At 38.5% G+C, this 22,473-nt stretch overlaps 1 protein-coding gene across 6 annotated transcripts in view; it reads left to right on the forward strand.

The window, feature by feature from the left end:
- hecw1a (HECT, C2 and WW domain containing E3 ubiquitin protein ligase 1a) overlaps positions 1-22,473 on the forward strand; it is a 59,032-nt gene that overhangs the window by 15,795 nt on the left and 20,764 nt on the right. For 4 of the 6 annotated variants that reach the window (XM_089125577.1, XM_089125578.1, XM_089125579.1 and 1 more), the window contains 8 exons: positions 2,095-2,167; positions 4,721-4,890; positions 10,294-10,436; positions 10,609-10,709; positions 12,229-13,542; positions 17,751-17,901; positions 20,181-20,272; positions 20,554-20,675. In XM_089125577.1, coding sequence (XP_088981703.1) covers positions 2,095-2,167; positions 4,721-4,890; positions 10,294-10,436; positions 10,609-10,709; positions 12,229-13,542; positions 17,751-17,901; positions 20,181-20,272; positions 20,554-20,675 — 2,166 coding nt within the window. Of the gene's footprint in view, positions 1-2,094; positions 2,168-4,720; positions 4,891-10,293; positions 10,437-10,608; positions 10,710-12,228; positions 13,543-16,056; positions 16,147-17,750; positions 17,902-20,180; positions 20,273-20,553; positions 20,676-22,473 lie in introns of all 6 variants that reach the window. The other 2 variants (XM_089125581.1, XM_089125580.1) reach the window with 1 other exon arrangement.

Raw genomic sequence — 22,473 nt, forward strand, 5'->3', positions numbered from 1 at the left:
TAATAATTTATGAATGACTAATGCAACCCTAAAGTGCATTTAATAAATTTAAAAGAGTTTAAAATTGCGTTCTCATATTAACTTAAAATGTTTTCAATATATTGTGTTAATTTTATGCTATATTCTTGCCCTGCTGTTGACATGGTGTTAAAAACTTAATAAAATAAATGTAACTAAATTCATGAACAAATTATGAATACTTCTAGTATTGGAACATTTTAATGTATTACATGATGGATGTAATATTCTATATTCTTATACTCACTGTATAGAATGTTTAGTAAATTACATTTAAATGAATATTTTTGCAGTGTTTGTAAATTAGATGGTTCTGAAGCGTGTGGATCTGAATCGTGTGGATCGATGGTTGAGCGCTTTCTAAATAGTTTACTTTGTGCATCGTGTATAATTTTAGAGCACTGCAATTTGTGTGAGGCAAGTGAAAAATATGCATTTGGGATTCTGGATAAAAATAGCTTCTTTGTGCATATGTGTGTGTGTGTGGGGGGGGGGGGGTTAGTAAAAAGTAAAAGAGAAGCATAATTTCTCAGGCAAAGTTCTGTTTGTTAGTATTATTATATATATATTCATATATTTTTTACATATAAAATACAGTTATAACTTACATATGAAGAGTTCAGATGCAAAAGCCTCTAAATGCCATTTGAAATTTTCCTCTTTAATGATGATTTTTACCAAACTTGTATATTTAAGTTCAGTAATTTCACTTAAATGGCAATGATAATTACCTATTAATTGTTATTTAGGTGAAATTACTGAACTTAAATATACAAGTTTGATAAAAATCATCATTAAAGAAGAAAATTTCAAATGGCATTTAGAGGCTTTTGCATCTGAACTCTTCATATATAATTGTATATTACATATACTTCTTATGCACATATTTGTCAGATGGAGTGACAATGGCACACACTGTTGAATCACACTTTGAATTGATAACTGAGATGGTTTGAACTGATTCAGGAGATTGAACTAGTCTTGATGACATCATCAGTTGAAGAACTTACAGTAATGGCTAAATAAGAGAAGCACATACGGTCAATGTGATGTTGCTTAATCAGTAACAACATATTTGCAAACATTTAATGAGTATTGAGTAGAATGACTACATGAATGGCCGATGCACATGTTAAAGGCATAGTCATCATTTACTGACCCTAATGTTGTTCCATACTTGTAGGAGTTTCTTTATTTTGTGAAAGGTAAAATAAAGATATCATGAAGAATGTTATTGACCAAACAGTTTCGGTTCCCATCGTCGGGAGAAAAATGGAAGTCAACGGGAGCCAAAAATATCTGTTTACCAACATTCTTCTTTTGTGTCCCTCTGTAGAAAGAAAGACATGCGAGTTTGGACTGATATGATAATGAGTATATGATGTGGTGGACTATAACTAAGGCTGTTTTCATTTGCAGATTTATATGAAACACTAAACCCTATATTTTCTGAGATTTTAACAGAGGGATGTGTGTTAAACATCATTGAAGACGATGGCAGCATCTGTTAGGGATAGTTCGCCCAAAAAATGATCATTCTGCCATTATTTACTTACATTTTGAAGAAGAAAACAAATCATACGATGGAAGTGAATCATCATCTTCACTCACTGCACTGCCATCTGCAGGTGGAATCTCTTATTACACACAAACACAGGTTTTCCCCTTTTTAACTTTTAGTCCCGTTTTAATTTGAACATTTGTGCATATTGCAGTCTTGTTTCGTTGACACTCATAACCCCGGAGCCGGTGTTCCCCACATCCGCCACACATCTAGACTTCCCCCTCTGCTGAGAAGTGGCGTCCCATGAGCCTCTGCTCTCCTTCTGCTCTTTCTGGATGCTGAATCAGTGCAGCTCTAATGAATGCATGCTATTGATTCGTGTGTGATGGCCTTCAGCTCAGGGATGGAGAAACACAAGAGCACAGAAAGCAGGAGAGGGGGCGTGACCTATGTAGTGGCACTTCCTGTCCGGCTCTGATAGGTCGTCTTCTGCTTGTGCTCCGCTCTGATTGGCCATCTCGTGATTGTGCTGCGCTCTGATTGGCCGTCTCCTCTCCTCTTCTCTCTGATAGGCTCTGAAGCCGGTCATCAGTGCAGATCTCTCTCAGACTGGCAGCCGGAGGCTCATCAGCTTCTCCCTGTCAGGTACGCCACTCATATTACTCATATCTATGTGTTTATTCACGAGCAAACAACTGTTAAGGTTCAATCGTTGAGAATTAATCCTCTAGTCAAATCTCAAAAAAGCTTTTAGTGTGTTCTGATATAGAGGTTTCTTGGTTTGTGCAACTATTGAAATACTCAGCAGGGTTGTGTGTTCTCGGTGATGACACTTTACAATAAGGTTCATTAGTTAACATGAACTAAAAATAAATACTTCTACTGAATTTATTTATCTTAGTTAATATTATTTTTAACATTTACTGATACATTATTTATTAACAAAGTTAATTCACTGTGAACTAATTTGAACACACAATGAACAGCTGTAACTAGCATTAACAAAGATTAATAAATGAAGAGTTCAGATGCAAAAGCCTCTAAATGCCATTTGAAATTTTCTTCTTTAATGATGATTTTTATCAAACTTGTATATTTAAGTTCAGTAATTTCACTTGAATAACAATTAATAGGTAATTATCATTGCCATTTAAGTGAAATCACTGAACTTAAATATACAAGCTTGATAAAAATTATCATTATAGAAGAAAATTTCAAATGGCACTCTTCAAATACAGAAATGGTTAGTTAATGAACCTTATTGTAGAGTTTTACCATATTCTCTTTAACTTCTGAATTAAATTGCATGAATCCAATGTCATAACCCAAACATAATTGAATTTATTCTTTATAAATGATGAATATCCGTCTCGTTGTCTCTCTTCTCCGCTACGGTTGAAGTTGCGATGGCCGCACTATTCACTGCACTTCAGGGCTCAGGATGTATATTTTATTCATAACTTCATCCGCTGCCGTGAGCTGAAGAATGTCAGAGGATAAATATATGCACATTAATTTCTCATCCGAGGAGAAAAACTCGAGAAATCAAATATGTGCCTCTGGATCACCAAACCAGTCGCAAGTCGCGTGGGTCTATTTGTGCAAACAACATATTGTATGAGTGAAAAAAAATGATAGATATTTTTTTTTTTTTTATGCCAAAAATCATTAGGATATTAAGTAATTATTAATAAATAGGATATTAAGTATTAAGTAATAAAGTATCGTGTTCAATGAAGATATTTTGTAAATATATCACGAACAAAAAAATGTGAGTGAATGCAGCGAAAACTTTTTGCTTCCTCAGAATCAAGATTTTCAATAGTTGCATCTCACCAAATATTGTCCTATCCTATCAAACCACACATCAATGGAAAGCATATTTATTCAACTGTTAGATGATGTATAACTCTCAATTTCAAAGCATGTGTGATCCAGGGTCACATTTATGGGCTACACTAATAAAAGACATTATAAGCATAAGCAATATTTCACCTGTGCACCAGTCCAGTGAGTCTGAGTATAAGCAGGAGATCCTCCACACACACACACACACACACACACACACACACACACACACACACTCGGACGCCTCTTCTATAGTGTTAAAAACACATTAAGCCCATTTTCAGTAGATTATGACATTAATATTACGCCTCCGACTGCCTGTCTGGATACTGACGGAGATAATGAGATCCTATGGGATTCTGAGAGATCCTGCTTTCAGACTCTTCGGCTTTAGCCTTTAAGCCTCTTGCTTTCCTTGTTTCTCTATGAATGATGTTTTAATATTGCATTGACACCAGGTTATGCAAAAAATGAGACAATAAACAGTCAGATATAAATAAAACTGTCTTAAAAATATTAGAGTAAACAGATGTTGAAGAAAAAAAATTTATATATATTTTTTTTATTTAAAGTAATTTTATATACTGTGTGTGTGTGTGTGTGTGTGTGTGTGTGTGTGCATGTGTGTTTGTCATGTGTCAGTGTTTGTTCATTAGTTCATCTGTTTACCTCGTTAGTCTTGTCAGCTGTCGTTTCACTGATCTGTTTCCCCTTGATCATCACTCTGTTGTAATGAGTGTGTGAGAAACTTCTGCCTGTCTTCAGTGTACCTGTGTGATTTATATTGTGAGTAAAAGTTAGACCTTGTTTCACCTTCACCTTCAGAACTGCCTTAATACTACATTGAAGGTGCTGAAAGCATTCTTTAGAAATGTTGGCCCATATTGATAGGATAGCATCTTGCAGTTGATGGAGATTTGTGGGATGAAGCTCCCGTTCCACCACATCCCAAAGATGCTCTATTGGGTTGAGATCTGGTGACTGTGGCGGCCATTTTACTACAGTCAACTCATTGACATGATCAAGAAACCATCTATCTATCTATCTATCTATCTATCTATCTATCTATCTATCTATCTATCTATCTATCTATCTATCTATCTATCTATCTATCTATCTATCTATCTATCTATCTATCTATCTATCTATCTATCTATCTATCCATCCATCCATCCATCCATCCATCCATCCATCCATCCATCCATCCATCCATCCATCCATCCATCCATCCATCCATCCATCCATCCATCCATCCATCCATCCATCTATCTGTTTGTCTGTCTGTTTGTCTGTCTAATTTTATTTTTTATTTTTTCACCATAAACCCTTCTCTTGCTCTGCTTTTTCCAGGCTTTCAGGCATTCGGTCTAAAGAAAGGGATGTTCTTTAATCCCGACCCGTATCTGAAGATCTCCATCCAGCCGGGAAAGCACAGCATCTTCCCAGCTCTTCCTCATCACGGACAGGAGAAGCGGTCCGGCATCGTCTGCAACACGGTCCAGCCCGTCTGGAAGAGAGAGGTCAGTTTCTCACTCGTTAATGGACGACGTGCATGTGTGTTTGTTCTTTTCCTCCGACGACACATATTGTTTTTCTCTCTGGCCAACAACATCTCAACTTTGCTTTACACACTTTTTCACTCAAATTCACTTCACAGCGTTCGATATGACGGATCGTTTAAAGGCATTTTGACATTTAAAAAGTCATCTTTGAATCTTGAGTCTGGAGACGCGATTGCTTTGATGAAAGCAGAATCTCTTCTGAATCTGACGGCACTTTTACCAGCCGCTCGGAAACAGAAGCACTCTCTGATGAAGATCTCTGATGAAGATCTCAGATGAAGATCTCAGATGAAGATCTCTGATGAAGATCTCTGATGAAGATCTCTGATGAAGATCTCTGATGAAGATCTCTGATGAAGATCTCAGATGAAGATCTCTGATGAAGATCTCTGATGAAGATCTCTGATGAAGATCTCTGATGAAGATCTCTGATGAAGATCTCAGATGAAGATCTCTGATGAAGATCTCTGATGAAGATCTCTGATGAAGATCTCAGATGAAGATCTCTGATGAAGATCTCTGATGAAGATCTCTGATGAAGATCTCTGATGAAGATCTCAGATGAAGATCTCTGATGAAGATCTCTGATGAAGATCTCTGATGAAGATCTCTGATGAAGATCTCTGATGAAGATCTCTGATGAAGATCTCAGATGAAGATCTCTGATGAAGATCTCAGATGAAGATCTCAGATGAAGATCTCTGATGAAGATCTCAGATGAAGATCTCTGATGAAGATCTCAGATGAAGATCTCTGATGAAGATCTCTGATGAAGATCTCTGATGAAGATCTCTGATGAAGATCTCTGATGAAGATCTCAGATGAAGATCTCTGATGAAGATCTCTGATGAAGATCTCTGATGAAGATCTCTGATGAAGATCTCTGATGAAGATCTCAGATGAAGATCTCTGATGAAGATCTCTGATGAAGATCTCTGATGAAGATCTCTGATGAAGATCTCAGATGAAGATCTCTGATGAAGATCTCTGATGAAGATCTCTGATGAAGATCTCTGATGAAGATCTCTGATGAAGATCTCAGATGAAGATCTCTGATGAAGATCTCAGATGAAGATCTCTGATGAAGATCTCTGATGAAGATCTCTGATGAAGATCTCAGATGAAGATCTCTGATGAAGATCTCTGATGAAGATCTCTGATGAAGATCTCAGATGAAGATCTCTGATGAAGATCTCAGATGAAGATCTCTGATGAAGATCTCTGATGAAGATCTCTGATGAAGATCTCTGATGAAGATCTCTGATGAAGATCTCTGATGAAGATCTCTGATGAAGATCTCAGATGAAGATCTCTGATGAAGATCTCTGATGAAGATCTCTGATGAAGATCTCTGATGAAGATCTCAGATGAAGATCTCTGATGAAGATCTCTGATGAAGATCTCTGATGAAGATCTCAGATGAAGATCTCTGATGAAGATCTCTGATGAAGATCTCTGATGAAGATCTCTGATGAAGATCTCTGATGAAGATCTCTGATGAAGATCTCAGATGAAGATCTCTGATGAAGATCTCTGATGAAGATCTCAGATGAAGATCTCTGATGAAGATCTCTGATGAAGATCTCTGATGAAGATCTCAGATGAAGATCTCTGATGAAGATCTCAGATGAAGATCTCTGATGAAGATCTCTGATGAAGATCTCTGATGAAGATCTCAGATGAAGATCTCTGATGAAGATCTCTGATGAAGATCTCTGATGAAGATCTCTGATGAAGATCTCTGATGAAGATCTCAGATGAAGATCTCTGATGAAGATCTCTGATGAAGATCTCTGATGAAGATCTCTGATGAAGATCTCTGATGAAGATCTCAGATGAAGATCTCTGATGAAGATCTCTGATGAAGATCTCAGATGAAGATCTCTGATGAAGATCTCTGATGAAGATCTCAGATGAAGATCTCTGATGAAGATCTCTGATGAAGATCTCTGATGAAGATCTCTGATGAAGATCTCTGATGAAGATCTCTGATGAAGATCTCTGATGAAGATCTCTGATGAAGATCTCAGATGAAGATCTCTGATGAAGATCTCAGATGAAGATCTCTGATGAAGATCTCTGATGAAGATCTCTGATGAAGATCTCTGATGAAGATCTCTGATGAAGATCTCTCAGACGGGTTATTTATCCCCGCTTCTGTCTGCAACACATGTGGAAACACATGCACAGAACTGCGTGACTTCATCTACAAAACCTTATTATGTTTTTCTAATTATATCGTATGACAGATATTCACAAGATACTTCACAAAGCTTTTAAGGATTTAATCAAGGCAGTATTAATTAACAACATGTGTAAGATTAGGGTTTGGCTGAGGGTTAATCGCTTGAATGAATTTAATTATTTGATTTTTGTTTCCCTCTTTTCTTTAATGACAGCAGCGCTGATGAATTATAGTTTACAGGATAAAACCTGATGATCAATTAATCGTTCAAAGACTGACCACTGATCACAGTCACATATCTTATTTAATTAATGACACAGTAATAATAGTATCTTAAACATTATTCATTTAAAATATGAATATAGTAATGTATATATATATATATATATTTAATTAAAAATATAATAAATCTTAAATTACTAATATTTTTTTCAACATTTATTTCCATGTTTAAATGAGATATTTTTGTATGTGATCTTTTGGAATCTCCTGTATGTTTTGATTCATTAATAAATAGAATGTTTTCTTCATTGTTATTTATGTACCAATTTAAAAATTCTGCAAGAAACGGCAATATTACCTTTTGAAAACATTGTAAAATGCCTCATTGGACATATTTAAAAAAACAAAAAAAAAAACAATTGGAAATTAATTGCAGTTCTTAAATGCTTTGCCTTTTTGCTGTTCAATGTTTAATTTTAAAACGTTAAGACTCATACTACTGCGACCCACTGACCAATTTGGAAATATTGCCCACAAAATCATTGCAAAAATCATGAATATTCTAAATGTCACTCAGATGTGATTAATAACTGCATAAATAGGTTTGCACTCATGATCATTTTGGCATATGATGAGTAGAAACATGTCAGTGTGAATCAATATGTTTGCCTAGATGGTTTTATTTGGTCAATAATAACATGTTCCAGCTTAAATCTTTTCCTGAACTCTTGTGATGTGAACTCTTCAGACCTCTAAAGGGTTTGTGTTTATTATTGGTGTTTTATTCTATAAATCCAAAGCCATGTTCTGGGCTCGTTTTATTCCTGCTCACACTAAAGCTTTGAAACCTGCAGACACACAGGTCTCATTCACTAATAATCACACACACACTTACAATTTGTCTGTTTTCATTCCTCTTAATATGGCAGATGGAGTGTGAGAGTTGGTCTTTATTCCTCAGCTGGTTTGACTGCAGAACAAGCTCGTATTCTCTCTGATTTATTAATGGACATGTTGGACATGTTTTACTGCTTCTGCTTCTGCAGATCCTGCAGTTTGCTTCAGAAACCTGGCCTGTGTTGCCAAATACAATAATAATCAGCATAGTACTAAAAATACAGAATTGCTGTTATATTAGCCAACAATTCAACAAAAACTCTAAAAACTAAAAAATCACCGTGAAGTATGTTGGGAATACCATGTTATTTTGATATCATTACACTGAGTAATTACAACATCATTATCCTTATAAAATTTATATAGCATTCCATGGTACTTTTTTTTTTTTTTTTTTGTCTGTGTGGAACTGATTGGATGGTTGTGGTTTGCTATTGGCTGATCACATGTGAGTGACAGGTTATAGCCCCGCCCACATCATCAGAGAAGAGAAGAGAAGCTGCAAGAGGAACTGATTCAACATTATTAACACTAAAATGATGAAATCATTTACAATAAACACTGCAATGCTTTGAAAATTATATTTATCAAAACATCCTGAAAAAAGTGCATCACACAAAAAACATTAAGGATAATATGACACAATACTGCTGATTTGACTGTATTTTTGATCAAATAAATGCAGCTTTGGACACAATTTATGAGAAAAATCTGTATTTGCATTTGATTAATTCAAGTTTGACTGTTAAAAGTCTGGTTATCCTATATCACTGTACTGTGTCTAAAAACATAGTGACTCCATGCTATTATTATTGGTGTTTTTTTTATTAAATCTGCATTAAATGCGTTTCTGTCGACTGTAAGCGTTCTCTGTAAAATAAACACACAACCCCTGAACATCTCAACAAAACGGATCGGGACAGAGCCAGAAGTTCTTCTCTGCTTGTGTTTGTTGTGTTTGCACTCATTGGCGCGGTTGCAGACGTCTCGAACTAGCGTGATGTGTTTGCAGTCCTGTGGAGGACTCAGTGGATTTAGAAATGATGGGCAGGGGTTTAATGTCATTGTGATTGCAGAATCTGCTGAGTTTGGGCTTATGTGGCGCTGTCCTAAACGGGCCTCCTTGAACACGAGTCGGGCCGCCTCGGTTTACTGCCTCGGGGAACAATACACTCCATTCCTGTGCGTTCACACACACACCGTCAGCACTGCAGTTTCCCATGGACTCCGGCCAGGATGCAGCTTCCCCGAGTGGAGAGAACACTGTGTATCGCATACAGACTAATATCCTGATTAGTCAAGGGGGACATTCATTCATTCATTCATTCGTGCATTCATTCTTTCTTTTTTAATTATTTAAAAAAATATTTTATTTATGTATTTATATTTATTTATTTGTATGTATTTATTTGTTTAATTTTTATTTTATTTTTTATATTTTATTTATTTATTTTATTTTCATTTATTTATTTAAGAATTTTGTAATTATGTAACAATTATGTAAGAATTTTTATATAAAATATTATAAAATAGGACTTAATTAATTTATTCTTTTTAAAATGTTTTATTTATCTATTTACTTATTTTTTTATTTATGTATTTATATTTGTTTGTTTGTTTATATATTATATCTATTTATTTTATTTTAAAAAAAATTTTTAATATTTTTTATTTTATATTTTATTTATTTGTTTATTTTTATTAATTTATTTATTTTATTTGTTTATTTTTAATTTTATATTTAGTTATTATTTATTTTCATTTATTTTTTAACTATGAATTTAATTAATATTTTAAGAATTTGTTTGTTTTTTTAAATCACAAAATACATAATTGTTATAAATCTGTATTAATGATTATAACAATAAATGATTATGCCATTTGAGAAGGTCAGGAATGCAGCAACATGTGTGAACCATCAGATTTCCTCGAGGTATCAAACTGTAATGCAGTGTAAATCAAGCAGAACAAAGAGAAGGAACTAGAGGGAATATCAGCGGTTAACACAAATCTCTTGATTTAGATCTGAGCAGTCTTCTTTGATTTTGTATTCACAGAGATTTAGCTTTGTGTCCCTGCCGACGGACGTTTTGGAGATCGAGGTGAAAGATAAATTTGCCAAGAGCAGACCCATCATCAAACGCTTCCTGGGAAAGTTGGTCGTGCCCGTACAGAGGCTGCTGGAGAAGAATGCTATCGGGTAGGTCTCCACTAAACAATCATTTAACATACATTAATTATCTAACACTGAGCCCGCTGAGGACTGTGATTACACTCTAATTATTGACTTGTTTCTCAAACTACTGGTCCATTTGTGCATGTTTTTCCTCCAGGATTCTAAAAATATGTTAATGTTTGCAATGTGTGAACAGGGACCGTGTGGTGAGTTACACTTTAGGCCGACGGCTTCCGACAGATCATGTCAGCGGCCAGTTGCAGTTTCGTTTTGAGATAACCTCATCAATTCATCCAGGTCTGTAGGATGTTTACTACTGTATCTGCTTTCCTCACAGCATAACTATCCTGAGATCGTTTGTTTGTGTATTTGTTAATGATATGTGACTATTTGTTCAGAAGTCAGGCGCTTTTATCCACACATGACCCTAGGGTTGCAAGTGACATGCTGTGGTCATCCACAATACTTCAAGTCCCCCTTTGGTGTAAATCCAGCTTTCAATGTTGTTTATGTGTCTATGTGGTGTTTTTAATATGCTTTAAGATAAACCATGTGTAAGTTCATCAGTGGACAGCATTGCTGAGTATTTCCTCCTTAAAACTGCAGTGAACCAAAGACAGTCTCAAAAACACGCTTTGAAATCGCTGGTGTTTCTGACGTCACAAACCACCTTGTAACCAATCTGGGGTGCGTTTCCCCGAAAGCATCGTTAGCCAACTATGGTCACAAGTTCCGTCGTTACCAATAGAGTTCGATGGAAATTGCGACCAACCGCATCTGTAATTGCGACCACGGCAATTACAAAATCTGTAATTTTAGGGATAAAATTGTTGACTACAGGTGGACTTTAATATTTCCAAAAGTATAGCAACCGTAACCTACATGAGTTGTTCACTCAACAATAATAATAATATTAATCAATAATAATAATTTGGTATCATGACAGTAGTCTATATGACTTGGCGATGAATACCAAGTCTGCAATGAGTCCTGAGAGTTGTGCTGGAGAGACTTATGTGGACCATCTTTACCGTGCTGTACTGTACTGTTGACCTTCTTGGAAACCCTGGTCACTCAGTCACCAATCACTGGTACTTTTACTGAATGGGAAAGAGACTGCGGCATAAACCTTAAAATGACAACTTTGTACCTTATGTAAAACATTTTTAGCTTGTCCCATTTCGACCATTTCCAGAGGTAGTCGAAAATGCATTTACCTGGATTGCTTTCGTAGTGAAAACGCTCAAGTGTCCGAATGTGTTCAAAAAGACCGTCTACACCAGGGTTCCTCAAACTCAGTCCTGGAGGGCCGATGTCCTGCAGAGTTTAGCTCCAACCCTAATCAAACACACCTGAGCAAGCTAATCAAGGTCTTCAGGATCAATAGAAACTCATAGGTAGGTGTGTTTGATCAGGGTTGGAGCTAAACTCTACAGGACATCGGCCCTCCAGGACCGAGTTTGAGGAACCCTGGTCTACACGTCTACTGTGAACATTATGGGAAGCGTTCTAGCCAAACAGGATTTAAACTTTGTCGGCTGAACACCCAAGAAGGCCTCAAAGATATCAGGCCAGAAGTGGTCAAAAGTGGACAAACATAATTTGTAAACGCATTGTACACGGGAAAACACCATTTGTAAACAAGAATGTGTGTCCCTCGTCTACTTGTGATCTGACCAACCAAAATACGTCTTAATAGCAGGTTTAAAAAGGACCTTTAAGACAGGAAATTTCTGCACGAGTACTGATTATTGCTAATGGTGTCATAGCTGGTCTGTTTAAACACACTGAGAGATTTGTTTGTTCCCCTTTGTAGATGATGAAGAAGTATCCCTCAATGCAATGCCAGTGTTTGATGTGGTACCTGACCAGGAGGCTGAGCTGGAGCCCAACGAGGACCAACCAGGAGCTTCTGATCTGCCTGTGGAAGATGCATTGAGTTTGGGACCTGACATCCAGGAGCCGCTTGCCGAAAGTCCTCTCGAAGTAGAGACCCAAGATGCTGTGCTGCTTACTTCAATAGCTGATCCACCACCGGAAGCTGAAGAATCGGCCGATGAGCTTGTAACAGCTCAAGGAGAGACACTATTGAGTGATGCCACTCAAGGGGAAACTGAGGAGCAAGACTATGGAAAAATAGAGTCCAATGAAACTGTGACTGAGACTCCTTTGGAGGAACTGGAGAACCATGATGCTGAAGACACATGTGGAGATGAAATGGGAGCAACTGGAGAGCATGTAGAGATTGACAGAAGCTCAGAGCATGTTGACATGAGGGTGGAAGGAGATGGGAATGAGGAAGAACCCTGTTCCCCAAGGATGCGAGGTGCCTTAAAGCGAAAAAGCCGTCCCTGTTCGCTTCCAGTGTCCGAATTAGAGACGGTCATCGCCTCAGCCTGTGAAGAACCCGAGACGCCTCGGTCTCACTACATCCGCATTCATCATTTACTGCACAGCTTGCCGTCAGCTCAATGCCACCCTGACAGCCAAGATGAGGACGAAGTTCTTGATCCAGAATCCGAGGAAATCACTGTCAAACCCCAAGAGGACAAAGAGGAGGATGAAGATGAGGTGTCTGAAGCTCAGTCTCCATCAATCGTGCCCGAGTGTCCTAGACCGTGTTGCAGGCGTACCTTACCACGTAGCCTCTCCATCGAGGGCTTGTCTGAACTCAACCAACTCCTGGAGGGGGAAAGACCCTCACCTCGCGCCCTTCGGCCGGACAGCGAAGACGGGGAAGTGTGTGTAAGCAGGAGGGATCCTCGAGTGAGTGAGTGCGAACTCTGTGACAACTCCTGCTACAGCACTTCCTGCTACAGCACTTCCTGTTACAGCACTTCCTGCTACAGTAACTCGGGTTACGAGGGGCGTAACCACCTGTGCAGCCACACGCGTCTCTCTTCGGTCGACAGCACACGCCTGTCGGAGAGCACTGTCTTCTCCTCGCAGGAGGAAGAGGAGGAAGAGAACAGTGCTTTTGAATCCGTCTCGGACTCCATGCAGAGTCCAGAGATCAGGGAGCCAGGAGACGGCTCGGTTCAGTGGAGGGAGTCGTCCTCAGAGGACAGTCCCCAGAGAGAAGGGGCGGTGGAGGTGTCGCCAGGAGCCGGGCCCAGTGTTACCTCATCAGGTGAGGAGTCTTGTCCAAATCATGCATCGATGAAAGGGCTTGCTAAACTCTTTAATGTCCCTGCTGAAAAGTCACCAGCGTAAGGTATGGTTTGCATGCTGGGTCCAGCATGGTATGTTAGTTGCTGGTTTGCTCCTGGGAGAACTGGTGGACCAGCTCAGTTATGCTTGAAAGCAGCTTTACTAAGCTGGTCCACCAGCTAGACCAGCATTTTACCAGCTCTGATCATCATAAACCAGACTGGACCATCATGGAATTAGTGTTGATTTATGCTGGATTTTTTCTGCAGGGGTGTGCAGGAATTCTTGATATTTCTTAATCAAAAGCCGCGTTTCCACTGTCGCCAAAAAAACTTGCGTGCTAGTGCGTGCCAGAGCCAGTTTCAGGGCTTGATCGGCCTTCGTCGGGGCTTGCTTGGGGCCAATGGTCTAGGTTTTTTGGCAAGCCAAATACCTTGGTCCAAAGCGGGCCAACTCGGGCTTGAGAAGTGGTTACGGACGATACTGGAGCCGCGTATGATTTCATATAGCAGCTAATCAGCATTAAAGACTTTTAAAATCATTTTAGCTCAAAACTTTCTTTCAGACCGCAGCGAGTGTTTGAAAACCTGATCTGATGTATATATGCGATGCAAAAGACTATGCGCGCTAACCATTACCATAGTAAACATGGTGAATATGTCCGCTCTGACAAATCTCAATCGTGTTTATATTGTATCCGTCAGTACATCTCGTCTCTTTTATCCATATTTAGCTCTGCATATGTCAGAAAATAAAGCGATTCTGGTTTCACGGGAGCTTGCTCTGTTTCTCAAACTGAAATTATTACAGGCTACGTGTGTCCTCTTTCTTTTGTGAAATAACGGTAAACACCACTTTATTGCTGTGTGACTAATGTGCAATCTTGCCACAAATTAATTCATTATGATCAATGTGCACCTTTTTATTGTAAACCTGTGGTAAAATCTAGATGCTTGGGTTTTAAATCTTTAATGAACAACAAAAATGCCAACAAATGGTCGCTTTTGTCATGTTCGTTTTGTGATATCGTTAGTTTTCAGTGCTTTTTTTCAGATTAGTTTTCTGATTAAACTTCCATTTGTTGGTGAAATCATGGGTTTGTGTGACATTGAGGTGTGTTTTAGTGAAGCGCTGTGGAAAGGCAGAGTGGCTTTGGGCTCGGTGCTCCAGGTGCGAGGCTATTAGCCCCGCCCGGCCCATTGAAAGCCCTGGCTCGCTCTGGCCCGACAGTGGAATCACGGCTAAAGACTATCAAATCATCAATATTTGGTTCATTTTATCTCATGTTACCATCCTGCTAATCTTAATGAGCATTTTTGCAGCGTTCAAAATCGAATACGTACTTTATTTACTACAAAGTAGTATTTCCGAATACACTGTAAAAAAGTAGTGTTGGTTTAACTTAAAAATGTAAGTAACCTGGTTGCCTTAAAATTTTAACGTGATTTAACTGGAAAAAGTGAGTTAATACAATGAAGGGGATTAATTTTAATCATCAGAAACTCAAAATTTAAGTTATCTCAACTTAATAAATTATTTAAGTTGATTTGACAAAAGAAAAAATGTTGTGATAACAAATCTTGAAAATATAGTTTTTTACAGTGTACATAGAATACATAGTTTCCGAATACATCCACCTGACCAAGTGTCGAGGTGTCCATGAGCAAGACACCTAACCCCAGCTGCTACCGACGAGCTGGATGGCGCCTAAAATGCTAAAATGTCTTATTGACAGTTTGATCAACGATACAGGTGATGTTGAAAAATGCACCTGATTGTGGGATACATTATCTGTACAGTGAGTACAGAAATACAATGAGGAGAGTCATACTGAACACTCATTATGAGATTACATGACAACACTGAACAGATCTAGCTCTATGGTTATGTTTTGGAACGGTTTTCATAGCAAAATAACATCATCAGTGAAAAACCCACATACAATTGCTCTGTGAAACGGCTTGACCAGTGATGAGTTTGGCAGCCAATTACTGCTGAAACTCATCCATACGCGCATGAATATAAGAACCGATAATTGCTCCATAATTCATATTTCATCGGACAGACAACATGTTCATGCTTGTTTTCAGTTTATTACATAAAGTATATGGTGAATTCAGGGAAATTGTGCAACTTTGTGACAATTTTGGTCCTGAATTCAACCTATATATTATTCATGGCAGTGGTTCTCAACTTGATTTGCCTCAGGACTTTATATTGAGTTTATATTTGACTAGAAAACACAGAGCACCAAAATTGTATATCATGCAAAACATTTTTTTAATTAAAATACTACATTTTTTGTATTTTATTTTAATTTTAAATAAAAGTATTTGATTGAGTTAATACATTAAATTGTATTTATTCTTTTTATTTTAGTATTTTTAATGTTACATTGACAGGGAAATTTTCACCCAACCAGTTGAGAACCGCTGATTTATGGCATAAGCAGATTGTCATAAGTCATGGGCCTGTGTTTTGATTGTGTTTGTAGGCAGTTGTCATTTGCAGATCAGTCATCATGCGTTCACTCATCTTCCTGATCCCCATCATTACTCAAGTGTTGATCAACCATTACCACCAAGTAAGCTTTCCTGAGTCAGTCCTTTCCCTCGCTTTGTCCATTAACCTGCTGCCTTCATGTGTGTGTGTGTGTGTGTGTTTGATCTGCCATGAGATTCACTCTCTATCCCATCAGACCATGTTTCTGAATGCTCACTCCCATCTTCATTGACATTGACAATTCTCACTTTTTCCTGAAACTTCCAGAAGTGATCATATGAGTGGGTACAATTGAGATGGACAAATGAGATCAACAAAACATAAAATATATTTTGTTAGATATCTGATAACAAATACTCAATCAAGCACCATCACTGTTCATTTGCCACAGAAAAGAAGGTAAAAGAGCGAGTTTTTGAACAACACTGGCATAGAAACCTCAAGAAAAGAGTTAGTATTTGGGTAAATTCCTTGAATTCATGCTTGAATGTATTTGTGCTTGTGTAGGAAAACAAGCAGGGCAAGATTGATAAATGCAAAGAGCACACGCATTTTGGTGTCAGGAGTGATGTGTAAAACACACTCGAGCACAATTGAGCAAAGTGAGCTCGTCTCTCTCTGGGATGGCCTGATCCGTCTCTCCGGGGCTTTCTTCTGTTGCCATGGCGACCGCAGCAAAGAGGCGGAGCTCGTGTTTGAAGCAAAGCAAGTCGGTTAAGATATTAATATGTTCATAGTTGGAAGCCAATAATTCACAAATCCTAGTCAAGATTTAAAATGCTGTTTTATGACTAGCATTATGACGTGTGTGTGTGTGTGTGTGTTTTCATGCATATTCTTCAGTTTAACTGCCTTCTGTTCAGTTCATGAATGTAAAGTTAGATGTCCCGGTCACACAAGACGGAGAAATTGGAATGACTTGAATGAAATGTATAAAATATGTAATGTTTAAAACACTGTACACTACTGTTCAAAAGTTTGGTATCGGTAAGATTTTGTAATGTTTTTATTTATTTTTTTATAATGTAAAGTGTTTTTTGCTCAACAAAGCTAATATGAAAATTATTCCAATATGTGTGTTTTCTATTTCTATTAACATTGATCATTAATATCAATGTCCTGAAATATTTCTTATATTGTGTGTATTACTGAAAAATGAAACTAAACGTTTTCTAAATTCGTTGAATTCAGTTCTTCATCCCGTTTAGTTTGCTAAGATCAATTCAAGTTCATTTCAATGTTTAATGCGTTGAACACTGCATATCTAGTATATTATAGTCATGTGCACAAACGTCACATTTTCTCTTCTCAGTCTCTGATTGTATGTTTATTTGTTTCGTAAGTGTTCATATGTCTTCATTTCGATAGTCCACTTAACATTCTACTAACTATAAGTAACTTTGCAACTACATGTTAACTAACTCTCATTAGAGCATTAGTAGACTGTTAGGTTAGGCTTCGGGTTAGTAGAATAAGTTACTCGTGAAGTTACTTCTAGTCAGTATAATATCTGTTGAGGACCATCAGAATAAAGTGATAGTAGATATTAATCAGAAAGTCTACTAATACTCTAATGAGAGTTAGTTGAGTACTTGTAAAGTTAATAATGTCTGAAGTGGACTATCGGAATAGTGTTACTTACGTTTCTTATATGTAAGCTTATATATTTGTTTCTCTCTGGCGCAGACTGGGAAGCGCGGATCGACAGCCACGGCCGTGTCTTCTACGTGGATCATGTGAACCGCAGCACCACGTGGCAGAAGCCGATCCATGCGGCCAAACGCTCCGGCATCCCGAGATCCGGATCCACACACCAGATGGAGCAGCTCAACCGCAGGTCTGCACACACACACTGCATTTATACTGGAGAAATAGGGTTTATAAGTCCATTAGTGTGGACCATAGTAAGCCCATAAATGTGCTTTTCACAGAAAGGAGTTAAAATCACACAATTAAAGCAAGGAAAATTTAATTAAATATGTTGCATAAATAAACAAAACATCGGTGTATCATATTTTTCACAGCTCCCAGTTTTAATAAAGTAAGTAAATCAGTAATAAAGATGGCGTCCAGTAAGGCTACTAATGAAGCTGAAGGATATGCCCTTAATATTGTGTTGTAATGCCAGAGAATCGACTAGATCTAGTCTATGGGAGAGAGCAAAAGCTGATCTGAGGTCTGTGTGCGGTGACGCCGCCACCTAGAGGACACACACGGACACTGACGGAGACGGGAACAGATTATTCACTGCAGTGTGTTGGAGATGTGTTGGGGAAATTAATACTTTTGTCCAGCAAGGACTCATTAAACTGATTTAAAGTGACAGTAAATACATTTATAATGTAACAAAAGATTCTATTTCAAATGTTCTTTTGAACTTTCTATTCATCAGAGAATTCTGACAAATAAAATGTATGATGGTTTCCACAAAAATATGACGCTGTTTTCAACATTAATAATAATCATACATTTTTTTTATCATCAGATCCTCATATTAGAGTGATTTGTGAAGGATCATGTGACACTGACGACTGGAGTAATGATGATAAATTCAGAATAAATTACACTTTCCTGTATATTCACATAGAAAACTGATGATTTACATTAGAATAATGTTTCACTGTTTACTGTATTTTTGCTATAAAAATGCAGCTTTGGTGAGCAGAAGAGACTTCTTTCAGAAATATTTATTTAAAAAAATTGAAATACCATGTCAGTAACTTTTATGCATATTTTAAATAAACTTGAAGATTCATATAAAGTAAGCTATGATTGCTATTGTTATCAATATATAAAAAATTAAAAAATAAATGTTCTCCTTCCATTTTGTTTTTGATTGATATATTGCCAAAATAAAAATAATTATCAAAAAGAAAAAATCATCATAAACTGCGGAGTATGTGAATATCAGGAGCAACAGAGACTGTCACGACAAACACACTTCTGAAGCATGTGTTTGTAACGCCCGTGTGTAGTGTGCAGTGTGTAGTGTGCAGTGTGCAGTGTGTAGTGTGTAGTGTGCAGTGTGTAGTGTGCAGTGTGTAGTGTGCAGTGTGTAGTGTGCAGTGTGAAGTGTGTAGTGTGTAGTTTGCAGTGTGAAGTGTGCAGTGTGAAGTGTGCAGTGTGAAGTGTGTAGTGTGAAGTGTGCAGTGTGAAGTGTGCAGTGTGTAGTGTGCAGTGTGCAGTGTGCAGTGTGAAGTGTGTAGTGTGTAGTTTGCAGTGTGAAGTGTGCAGTGTGAAGTGTGCAGTGTGAAGTGTGAAGTGTGTAGTGTGAAGTGTGCAGTGTGAAGTGTGCAGTGTGTAGTGTGCAGTGTGCAGTGTGTAGTGTGCAGTGTGTAATGTGCAGTGTGTAGTGTGCAGTGTGCAGTGTGTAGTGTGCAGTGTGTAATGTGCAGTGTGTAGTGTGCAGTGTGTAGTGTGCAGTGTGCAGTGTGTAGTGTGCAGTGTGTAATGTGCAGTGTGTAGTGTGCAGTGTGTAGTTGTGTAGTGTGTAGTTGTGTAGTGTGCAGTGTGTAGTGTGCAGTGTGCAGTGTGTAGTGTGTAGTGTGCAGTGTGCAGTGTGCAGTGTGTGGTGTGCAGTGTGTAGTGTGAAGTGTGTAATGTGCAGTGTGTAGTGTGTAGTGTGCAGTGTGCAGTGTGTAGTGTGCAGTGTGTAGTGTGCAGTGTGTAATGTGCAGTGTGTAGTTGTGTGCAGTGTGTAGTGTGCAGTGTGTAGTGTGCAGTGTGTAGTGTGCAGTGTGTAGTGTGCAGTGTGTAATGTGCAGTGTGTAGTGTGTAGTGTGTAGTTGTGTAGTGTGCAGTGTGCAGTGTGTGGTGTGCAGTGTGTAGTGTGAAGTGTGTAATGTGCAGTGTGTAGTGTGTAGTGTGTAGTTGTGTAGTGTGCAGTGTGCAGTGTGTAGTGTGCAGTGTGCAGTGTGTAATGTGCAGTGTGTAGTTGTGTAGTGTGCAGTGTGTAGTGTGCAGTGTGTAGTGTGCAGTGTGTAGTGTGTAGTGTGCAGTGTGCAGTGTGCAGTGTGTAGTGTGCAGTGTGCAGTGTGCAGTGTGAAGTGTGCAGTGTGTAGTGTGTAGTTGTGTAGTGTTCTCCGCTGGTTTCAGCCGGTGTTGTTCTGTCTCCAGGTACCATAACATCCAGAGGACGATGGCCAGCGAAGACGAGCCGCCGAGGAACACCGCAGACGCCGAGAGGGACGTCTCCACACACACTGCAGGTGGGCCTGATGATGCGGAGAGTGTGTGTTTGTGTGGGTGTTTACTTTGTGTGCAAATGACTGTCTTATTCACTTTTGTATAATGTTAGGTTTTGAACTTAAGATTTCAAAAAAGACGCAAATTGAGTTTTATAAAAGTTTAATATTGTTTGTGTTTGAGTGAGAATTGTTGTAATTTGACAGAAGATCCCTGAATGTGTGCCAGAGCAGGGGTTAATGATACTCGGTGTCGAGACATCGGTCCTGGTGATAGTGATGATGTGTTCCTGTGATGTTTGTAGAGCCGCGAAGAGAAGGTTGTTGGTCTCCTGTGAACACTCAGAACGCCACGCTTCTGCTCCAGTGTCCCACCGTCAAGTTCGTCACACACCCAGAATTCTTCACGGTCCTCCATGCAAACCACGTAAGTCCCAAAGAGAAGGTTTGAATCTGTTTTCATGTGTCTTACACCCGGCACAGAGCAGCGGCAAGCGCATCGCTAGTGTGTTTCGCTAGTTTCAGCCCGACGCAGTTTTCATTTTCACGTCCTGTGTCACGTTGTTTAAATAGCAAATGCATTTTGCAAAACTGCCGGTCTGAGAACGAGTGTGTGTGTTCAGGCGTGTTTTGAGGAACTGAAATAAACTGAGCCGTTGACCGACTGAAGCAATATTTGACCAGAGCAATATTTTAGTTATTTAAAGAGTGCGTTAGTAATGTGCGCCTCTAGGCGTGTCCACAACGTGCGTACACTCACTCACACATGCCAGATATTAAAATAAATGTAAAAGATAATGATTGTGTAGATTAAGATATGGTGGAATCCGCCACGCCGCAAGCGCATCTGGCATTTAAAGGGAATGGGAGACGAGTTGGTGGTTTAACGCACGTAAATCCCAAAACACACGCATTGCTCATTAAGAGAATAGAGACGGCCCTTTTAGACCATGCGCCGGGAGCGCTAACCATTTGTCCCGTTGTTAAAGGGATAGTTCACTTTGAAATTAATTTCTGATATGTTTTATCTTACCTCAAGGGCATCCAAGATGTAGGTGTCTTTGTTTCCACAGTATTTTCAATTTTGATATTTTTCGGTCAAACCGTTGTTGTCTGTCAGTAATATAATGGAGGTCTATGGTCACCACCTCAAAGAGCATGCACAGAGAAGTCCAGATTAAACATGATTTAATGTCTTGTAAATGTAAGTACACATTGATGGCCTAAGACACGAAACGAGCGGTTTGTGTGAGAAAACGAACAGTATTTATATCGTTTTTACCTCTTGTAACCACAGCCACGTCCAACTGATCTGAGGGTGCAGGCGCTTCAGGATAAAAACGATATAAATACTGTTAGTTTTCTCACACAAACCGCTTGTTTCGTGTCTTAGGCCATCAATGTGTACTTACATTTACGAGTCATTAAATCATGTTTAATCTGGACTTCTCTCTTTGAGGTGGTGACCATAGACCTCCATTATATGACTGACGGACAAGAACGGTTTGACCTAAAAATATCAAAATTGAAAATACTGAATGACTTTGAATAAAAGTTGTGTGTTCATCACTGTAACCGTTTGTATGGAGTGTGTTCAATCCTCCTGACGTGTTTGACTCGTGCCGTAAGTGTATCCTGAGGATGAGGATGTTTCCGGGATCAGTCGAGCGCTCGTGAACTCTCTCTGTCCTCCACTTTAGTTGAAGGCTGATATTGACTGAACTATTTGCAGATTCCCTCTTTATTGATCACATAAGCTCTCCTGCTCAAAGGAGACAGATAACAGACATTAACAAGCCAAGATAAAGCGTGCGGAGATAGAAGTGGATCTGTGCGAGTGGAGATGCCTTTATTCTGTTTGCAGTTATCTCACACAGGTCACGAACAAAGAGGCATTGATTGAATATTCATGATCATACTGGAGCCTCAGTGTGTGTTTGGTTTGATATCAACACATAATTCTCCATATCAGACCAGGTGATTGATTTACACTCACAAGAATATGCATTAATATGATCGTCAAATGCACACTTCAAGTTCTTGAAACCCAAATATGACCTTTGATATGAAATATTTGGGATATCCTCCGTAACTGAATATTCAGGGCTCGAGTGTTTCTCTTTTGCTGTTAGTCGATGCGTACGGCCGTTATTTTATTCGATAAAGTTTAAATATGGATATTTTTCTTACATGAACGCATCACTTCACTTCAGAAGGCCTTTATT

This window comes from Pimephales promelas, chromosome 22, assembly GCF_988280905.1.
Source record: "Pimephales promelas chromosome 22, fPimPro1.hap1.1, whole genome shotgun sequence".
Taxonomy (NCBI): Eukaryota; Metazoa; Chordata; class Actinopteri; order Cypriniformes; family Leuciscidae; genus Pimephales; species Pimephales promelas.